The sequence below is a fragment of the Numida meleagris genome, chromosome 3 (genome assembly GCF_002078875.1).
Source record: "Numida meleagris isolate 19003 breed g44 Domestic line chromosome 3, NumMel1.0, whole genome shotgun sequence".
Taxonomy (NCBI): domain Eukaryota; kingdom Metazoa; phylum Chordata; class Aves; order Galliformes; family Numididae; genus Numida; species Numida meleagris.
In genome coordinates this window covers 26,581,100-26,590,315 of record NC_034411.1, presented here as the reverse complement: position 1 = coordinate 26,590,315, position 9,216 = coordinate 26,581,100, and the positions used below count along the sequence as shown (strand labels likewise).

Here is a 9,216-nt window from a genome sequence, read left to right as displayed (position 1 = left end):
CTGTAGGTCCTCACAAGCTGCTGCAATTGTGGTCTGGCTCACTGGGAGAAGCAGGGTAGGATGCAATCCAAAGCACACTGGGTGCACAATGCAGTTTGAGGGTGAAGTTTGGGTTCTAGTGTGAAAGTGGGAAGTATGATTTTATTTTTTTTTGAGAGCTTTTGGGGAAATTTTCCCATTAAGCAGCTTTTGCCACACATAGTATCGCTCTGTAGTGCACATCCATAAGGTAGCTCCATGAGCCTTAGGAGTAATGCATCTCCAGGCTCATTCACACTTTTGTTCCCTCTAAAAGGGGATTGTGCATCATCTACACAAAACTTGAGGAAATGGGTTTTGTATAGATGACCTGAACTGGGGACAGCTTGTGGAAGAGCAGTGCTCACTGGCACAATCCTGGAATGACAGAGGACAGTAGGGTTCCTGCCCACCTTGTGGGACAGCTGCTTTTGGGATACCACTCAGCCAGCAGGCTGTGACGAGGGCTTTGTAAGCATGTGGGATTTATTTCCTTGGCATGAGTCAGGATGGAGTTTTGCCTTTAGGACTCAAAATAAGCACTGAGAGATTTCCCTGGAAGGGAGGCATGACATGAGGGGAAGGGAGGAGGAAGAAGTAGGATCACTTCTTTCTCTGTATTCTTGGAAATACCCTTGGGAATGGCTCGGCAACAGCAGGCAGGAGTACTTCCTACACTCCAAGGTGGCTCATTTGGGACCCACACAACCCATACCCACCAGGGAAAGCATTCTCCTGGCAGGTTTTGAAGAGGACTTGCTGTGAGAACATTTTGGGACACACATATTCAGTCACCAGAGCAGGCTGCTGTTGAACCTGTTCTGGTGACTGAAATGCTGAGCACAGATGCTTTTCACTGTTTATTATTTCCAGTACACGTTACTGCAATTTATGCACTGAGCAGAACAGAAGAAATCCTGGGTGAACAAAATTTTATTTAGCAGCGTGTATGTGTTTGTGTTTCTAATACAAAACCTCAGTACACTTCAACTGCTCAGTGAGGCATACGTTCCAAAGGGAACAATGAGAGCTCTGTTGACTCTTCCCCATCTTTCAAAGGAACTTAAGTGAGTTCCAGGTATTCATTGGTTCCTGGTTCCTCTGCTGGTTACCCAGATGAGTATTTTCGTGACTTTCTGTTTTTCTGAAGATGCTTTCTTCTTGGTTTTGCATGGGGGGAGGGAGAGCTTGTATGGGCTGAGGCTGGGGAAGTTACTCTAAAAATGAAAGTACAAGTGTTTATTCAGTATATTAAGATTTAATTGATGGTTGCAGAAGCCACATTTTTGTCTGCTTTTCAAAATGTTTGGGTGGCTTTGCACAGACTAAGGTGCCGTGGATCTGGGGAAGGCAGTGTTGTGTTAGATAAGAGCAAAACAAGTGTCTAATTGTTCTGAGTGTTCAAAGTGTTGGCTATCATTAAACAAAATCTTTTCTGCAGAGGAGAGGTTTTGGGCAGGGAGAGGAAGGTTGCCTGAAAATTAAAATATTTGGTGTTGGTGTTTCCTTTATCTTTGAGATGCCTGCCGTGATCAGACCCGCCCTGAAGGTTCTGATACCAAAATCTTACTGACGTTTAAAGAAATGGAAGCTGTGAACAACAAGCTGTGCTAGAAGGTGTAAATAGGCTGATAAATACAAGCATTTATGTTGTTGAGCAAAGCACAGGAAAGCTCATCTTTATGACCCCTGTAGGGTGTCTTCCAACACAAATGATTCTGTGATTCTGTTTGCAGTTGCAGTTAAAATAATGGAGAGCAACCTCTTTTCCCAGCACCCCTCCACTGTTTTGCTTTTTGTTCACTCCATGCTGTTTTGGGGGTTGTAGTTAAGCTTCTGTACAGTCCACGCTCGCTAGCAGTAAGGCGATAGACACAATTAGCATTGCGTGCTCTGCCAAGAAAAAAGCCAGTTGTTGTCCTGTGACTTACCTGAAAATGAGTGGCAACGACATCCATTTTATGCTTCACTGGATCCTGTGTACTAATGTTGTGTAGCTGCTGTGTGGAGGAGGGGGTGAATTAAAAAAACGTGTATTTCTATTGATCATAAGGCTCGTTGCAGGATGCAACTTTTGTGGTTTGCCACTTAGAAGTCATGCAAATTCTGCTTCAAAATAGCGTCAGGGGACTGTGGGCTCTGGTCTGGGTTTTTGTCAATTGTAATTGTTTAGGATTTGTGCTTTCTCCTTCCGCCTTAGTTTTGGCCAGTATGAACATCTTGGGGAGAAAAGAAAAGGAGACTTTCAAGCTGATGGTTTTTTTTTTTTTTTCAACTGAGAATCTAAATGAAATTCAGTTGTATAAATATGTTCATAACTGGGAAAATGCATCCCTGTCAATGTCTTCTAGAAAGAGAATTATTCAGGAAAACTCTGCTGAATTGACATTGTGACCATTTGTTTTACTGTCACTCTGTCTGGCTGATGTATGAGTCAGTTTTAGTTTAGAAGTGGGAGTTTTAACCTTCTATTTTTCTGACTTATGGGTTATACCAGCACACAGGGACCTTTGTGCATCGCCTTCCTCCACTACAGCCTGCACTTCTCCAACTTGTCTGCCTGGACAAATTCGGGGAGGAGTGCATGATTGCCTGGGGCAGAAAATACAAGGGGATATGTTGGGATTCAGAAATCACACCCTGAGCAAGGATGTTGGTGTCCATCAAGATTGTAATAGGCTCTCAAGGTGCTCAAATGTGCGTGCGTAACTCTCTTATCTGAGACTTGATTTCTGTCCTGAATGCAAATCACTTGTCTGGGGAACCACAAATCCAGGTTTTCTTCCTGCTGATTGTAACTCTGTGGTGCTTAATAGAACTAAAAGAAGCAAAACCATGCTGCATCTTATGGCTAAGAAATTGTTCAGGCTTCACAGACAGAGTTCAGGCATTTGGGAAAATTGCTCAGTATTGCTCTTATTTCCAAAATTGTAGAAGAATCTGCATGTTCTTCTGGCATTTCTTGTTGTGATTTTGCTTGAAGCAAAGCATGGAGGTGATGATGAAGAAGTAGGTGATGCTTCCAAACTGAGTAGCTGAAGTTTTTTTTCTTTTTCTCGTTTTATTTATTTGCAGCCATTTTTAATGTGATCATCCTAAAAATGGGGTACATACAAATCACTAGATCTTCCAGTGGTGCTTTTGCTGCTCCAGTTAACTAGGCAAACAACACTAAATAGAGCCTGGGGAAGGCAAGAGTGATGGCATGGAGCTAACTTGCGGCCCCAGAAAGGTGGGAGGCAACTGGTGTGTGTGGTGGGCAGGGAGCAGAGCTGTAGCAGTGGCAGACTGTGTTGTCCTAAGAAAATACTGTTACAGAATTTCTTTTTTTTTTGTAGAATTTTTTTTTTTTGTCTCTTGGTATGTCTATAATAGGAGAGCTGGGGTGAGGAAGAAAACAATGCTGTTTACTTAAACGTAGGTGAAAATTTCTACTCTGCAGATGGGGAAAAAATCTGGCATGTATGTGAGTAGCTTTATAAAGCTCCACAAGGAGAAGTAATAGTCACCACCTAGAACAAGAGCCGTTGTGTGCTGGGCTGAGTGTTGTTAGCCTGTGCTCTGTGCACCACTGCAAGAGAATGTGATGAATTACCTCATACCCTGGGATCTCAGTATTGCTTAGGGACTGGTGTCTTGGCTGAAAGGATAGCTGGAGTTTGCTCTGAGTTTTCTGGGCTTTTTTTTTCACTTCTGTTAGAATCACAAGAGCAGTGAGGATGTTGAGGATTTGCTGTAGTATTTCATTGTAACCATTTGCTTGAAGATCAGCACGAATGTCACCTGCATGAAATCCATAGTGCAGTCTAGGAAAAATATTGGCTTGGTCAATCACAAAAGTGTTAGACTTGGGGAAAAAAATAAATAAATAAACACACAGACCTGAAGGGAACACTATTGTTCTTTTAGATACGTGGATGTACAAGTGGGGATTGCTTGAAGCTCTTCAGCATGCTAACAATTACCTGGGTTTGCTTACCCAAAAATAATGGTGCTGGGCAGCACTAACAAAGGACAGCATAATTTGCAGTTAGCAACTGCAACCCTTAAAAGATGGAACTTACTTTTCATCTGAACAGCTTAATCCATATTTAAGCAACTTTTTTTTGGTTTTGCTTTGTTTTTAAACCCTTAATTGGCTAAGGGTGTGACATGCTGAGCTGGTTCTTGTGGAAGAGCCTTGACAAGCAAGGGGATGTTCTAAAAGGTAGATGACCATGCATGCGCTTCCCTTCCTCTTCACTGGTGGGTATTCTGTGCACCCTTGTGAATTCAACAGCTTTAGAAGGAGTTACTTTTTATGTCTGGCATCAGATCCAGAAAAGAAGGTGATGATAACCAACTTAGACATGCTATTCAAGAGGCCTTAGTGTTGTTTGAGAAACTCACTGGTAGCTATCAGTAAGGTTTGTATAGCACGTCTGAAAATGATCGTTTTAATGTCTGTTCTCTTACAGTGTGATCAGTGCTATTGCACTGTCAGAAATGGCAGCCCCTACATAGAAAAGGATGGAAGCATTGAGCAGTAGCATTGCAAAACAGGACTGGCTGAACCACCAGCTTAGATCCCCTGGGGCCAGCCATGCTCAGGGACACATCAGGACTGCCAGCATAGGATGATGTCACCGCTATAGAAACTGAAGCGGGATCCTGCAGCAATTTGGCCTTGAAAGTCACAGACCACATCTCTAGGCAAGTACTTCTTTTGTTAAATTATTATCAATATATTTTATACGAGCATTGTAACAGGGACCTTTATCTCTTAGTCTGACACACACTTTTGAAATTGAAGCAGAAATCCAAATAACAGGAAAAATTTCTGAACAGAAGCATGGTCTGCAAGGTATTAATATCCCATATGAGGAAAGCTGTAAGGTAAACTAATAATGGAAGAATGAAGTTACCCTTAGTTGAGAGCTGGGAAGTAAGCTGACAAAGGCCTGTACTGTCCACCTTTTTTAAAGATCAATGCAAACCTTTATTTTCTATAAATAATTTAATAAATACTTTTGTTTTACAATGATACAATAAATGACAAATTCATAGCAAATGAGTCACAATGAATTTAGGATCAGTATACTTTAATAAGGTATCAGTGTCAAAATACATTTCCTTATCAAATTAAAGTTCCCATATAGTTATAATATTGTCAATAAGAATTCAGCAATATAGATTATGAAATAATTATGATAAAAAGTATGATTAATATTAAGACAGGGAATATTTTTCCAGAGTGTTTTAGTAAACTGTTAGGGTATATAACTTTTTAATGCTGAAACTACACAAACAAGAAACAGGAAAAAAAGCAGTATTCAAGTGTCTTTAATCTTTGATGCCTTTAAGTCCTTGCCACTGAAAAATGTCAAATCCGGCTTGCCAATTTTCATTACATTTTGATGCTTACACTATACTTGTCCCATTAGGAATAAATTCACTTTATGAGTAGCTTATTTTTGGTAAAAAGAAAAAAAGAACACAAAACAACTCTCGAAAGATCTGCCTGCAACAAGGACAATCATCTTTTTTTTTTTAACATTATATACCAGTACTAACATAACATAAGATCTTTCACTTTCAAAAGAGTGCACAGTATGTATGGTTAAGACTCACTTAACACAGCAATCTCTGAAGTGCTCAATGAACCCAAGGCTCCCTCTCTGCAAGTGTCAGTGCATGTAGAAAGCAAATTCATAAAACAGGCTTCAGTGGAACTGGACATCTAAAACCAATTACCTTTGTTCTAACGTTTCTGGGCCAGATTTTATACCTTTTGTACATTGCCACTCTTCCATTTTCTTCAGCTACGATGATTTATACCAGTGGAGGAAACAAGATGGATTTCAATAAATATCTCAATATGTGGTTATTTCAAAGTCAAAACTACCTACCTATTTTTATTAGTTTTAATATTTTTGCTGCTTAAATACGCTCTAATTTTCAATCTTCAACATTTGAAAGCATTCATAGCCTTATTTCTAAAAATGTGCATGACAATACATGATAGGTGAAAAAGAGCCCTGAAAACATCTGGCTGAGTTTAATAACATTTCAGCTCTTGATTAAAACGTAAGGTAAGTTAAAGTGAGAAAAACCTGTCTGCCAGTAATTCATCTTACTACAGAATTCTTAATTCTTTTTGTCCACTTACAACTGAGTTAGCATAATATGCCAGACCATGCTACTTCTAGTTTCAATATTGAAACTATATTGCTAGCCAGTCATACACCATGAAAAAAGCAGTATTCAGAGGTGTTAGTACTGGCCATTGGTCAGATACCTGAAGCGTCAGAAAAATCCCAAAAAATACTACCAGTTCTAGCAGAAACAGCTCTTAACTTTGTTGTGTTCTAGATATAGCAAAAGTACCTAGAGATGTTTGATTAACAACAACTGACCCAAAGAGAAATTAAAAAAAAAAATCTGTTTTGTGTAAAAAATAAAGGGAACAATGAAGAAAAAAACCAAAACCGAAAATACAACAAGCAAGGAACTCCAACACAAACAAAAACACTGGTCTGAATCCTCCACTGGGATAAATCTGTAGGACTCTCATGTCTCTAGAGCTAAGCCAGGTTAAGGCAGCTGAGAACAAGACTTGCTTCTGAGGAAAAAAGCTTACGATGTGCAACCTTCACAGATACCCACAAACACTGTAGTTCACCATTCACATTTCTTTCAACAAGGTATGTAGGGAAGGGGAGGAAGGCAGAAGGCCGGGATTTTTCTTTACTATGCTTTTCCAGAAGTTATTAAAGTTACAATGCAAGAAATGCTGTAAAACAGAAGGACTTGAAGGATTTCAAATTGGCAGATGAACAAAAAACTGTGGTTGGAGATAAAAATTTGTTTCATTCGCCTTTGGCAATAAAAATAAATCTTTGCAGTACTGCAGCCAAAGTATCACACGACAAGGCATTTACACCACAGCTTTTTACTAGCATGAAAATTGAAGGAAATTTGAGAGTATAAATTACAGGTAACAAGATAAAGGGAGGGCAATCAAACTCTCTAAACAACACTTTAATTGGAATAGAGAAAATACAGTAGATGTATTTCTTTAATATGAATAATAAAAGTGAGTAACTTCAAAAGGCCACTATTTGGTAATGTGGACAGGTTCAATATCTATGTAAAATCCTGTAAAAGTGTATTGGTATTAGAAATCGTCTACTTGCAAAAATATATTTAAAAACTGAAGCTGTTTTGAACAGTATAGGCCAAGGAATACTGCAGGATTGCTCAGGTTGCCTGGTCCAGGGCTCTGAGCAGTTCACTGCCCTGCAGAAGCGTGGAGCTGCCCAAAACAGGGACGTTTACCTCACAGTCATATCTTGTCAACTCAGGCAGCAAATACGGTTCAAAGGAAGACCCCAGGAGACGACTTGTCACACCTGAAACAGTAAAAGTAAGTCAGGATGCTGAGACCAGAGGGAGAGAATGAGAGTAAGAGAACGTTTCTCTCCTCCCTTTCCTCTTCTGTTTATACTAGTTACAACTTTGTATTGTACTTATGCCAGTATACCTCAAACTACCAACAGTTAACATTTTCAGAGCAAATGCAAGCATCTCTTGCCTTAAGGGGTTACAAGCATGAAGTTTTCCACTTCCACCCTAAATTTAGATTGTTCAGAGGAAAATGACACCGGTGCAAATGAAGAAAGCTATAGTAAACAACATAGATATGTATACATGTATACAGAGCAAGGCTGTCAATTTATAAACTATCTCCTTTCATTACAGATATTAATTTTTAGAAGGCATATGTCGGACTGTAACCTATAAACCTCAGCTACCAATGCTGCACTGAAGTTGTTTAGTACAGTTTAATCAATTTTATCACAAGACAAGAACACATAAGATGACCAGACCACTGAGGTACAAAAGGCAGTAGTTCAACTGAAATGAAGGAAAAAATTGTTTTTCCTCATATATCACAAATGTAAATGTTAAAAGTTTCACAGTAAACAACCACATTAATTTTTCATTTTGTGAAACTTTGTGCATTTGGTTCACGGTTTATCATTCTTACTTCTTTTTTGGTTAAAGTTTTTATTCTCATGGAATCAGTAATGGAACTAAATGCCAACATTTTTCAACCTCTGTATTTGACAGCTCTTACCTGACACTTTATGAGCTGACTGCACACTATAGTCCTGATAATGGGGACTGTAAAACTGAGGGGAAAATGCTCCCGCTTTCAGATTTTCACCAGGACTGCCACAGGTGGGTTGTTGCTGCTGCTGCTGCAGTTGATTCATTGGTTGGCTCAGACCTCTCGAGTTGCAGACAAACTCATCTAATTCACACAGAAGAAAACCAAAAAGTTAAATAAAGCCATTGTAATTATTATAGTAGCTAATACTAATTCAAAGCAAATTGTTCCTCAGTGTGATGATGACACAGTGTAGGCATAGAAGTCTAGAAACAGTACTGTCTGGAAGCAGTATTGCACTAAAGGTATTTGAATAATGAAAAACAGTGTTGAGGAGAGAAAGCATCAGTTCTAGCTCTGAAATGTCTGCACACACTGGATCAGCATTAGGTAAACCTACCTCTATTCAACTGATCCCTATTTACCTCCCAAGTAAGGGTATGAACATATACGAAACAATCTACTTGGTAGCTATCTAACATACTATAAATTGTTCAACAATAAGTGATACAACTTTATCTTGAATTTTTCATTTGATTTTTTTCTTCTTTTTTTTTTTTATATAGAGCTTATTTGACATCTCCTTTTGAAATAGTTTTTCTTTCTATTCAAACTGACTTAACATTGCAAAATCAATTTCTTTTCTCTTACCAGTAAGAACACTTGTGCTGAGAGACTTCTTTTCTGTAAGCAAGGAACAGTTTTCCCCTTTGAGAAATTTCATTCTCTTCCACATTAACTGAGATGGGTTAATGACAGATAGATCTCCCTACAGTTTGGAGAAAAGCAAAATGAATGATTACACTGATGATCTTGGTACATCCAAAATTTTGAAGAGTATGCATTTTCTTATGATTACCCCACTCAGCTGTTGCAATGCTTGCTCTTCATAATCCAATTGTCGCTTCAGCTTCAAACTATTAGACAAAGCAATTCTTGCTGGGTTTATATCTATGCTTCGTTGCCCCAAACCATCCAGTGGCCTGTTGAGAAAAGATCTCTGGGTGAGCATGAAGGCAAATCTAAACCATCTTTTTCATTTATAC

General features: G+C 39.0%; 1 protein-coding gene across 5 annotated transcripts in view; it reads right to left on the bottom strand.

Moving 5' to 3' along the window:
• EPAS1 (endothelial PAS domain protein 1) overlaps positions 5,083-9,216 on the bottom strand; it is a 103,751-nt gene continuing 99,617 nt past the window's right edge. For all 5 annotated transcript variants that reach the window (XM_021389971.1, XM_021389973.1, XM_021389974.1 and 2 more), the window contains 4 exons: positions 9,030-9,153; positions 8,822-8,939; positions 8,138-8,314; positions 5,083-7,409 (listed from right to left, as the gene is read on the bottom strand). In XM_021389971.1, the coding sequence (XP_021245646.1) occupies positions 7,258-7,409; positions 8,138-8,314; positions 8,822-8,939; positions 9,030-9,153 (571 nt within the window). In that variant the 3' untranslated portion in view covers positions 5,083-7,257. The remainder of the gene's footprint in view (positions 7,410-8,137; positions 8,315-8,821; positions 8,940-9,029; positions 9,154-9,216) is intronic.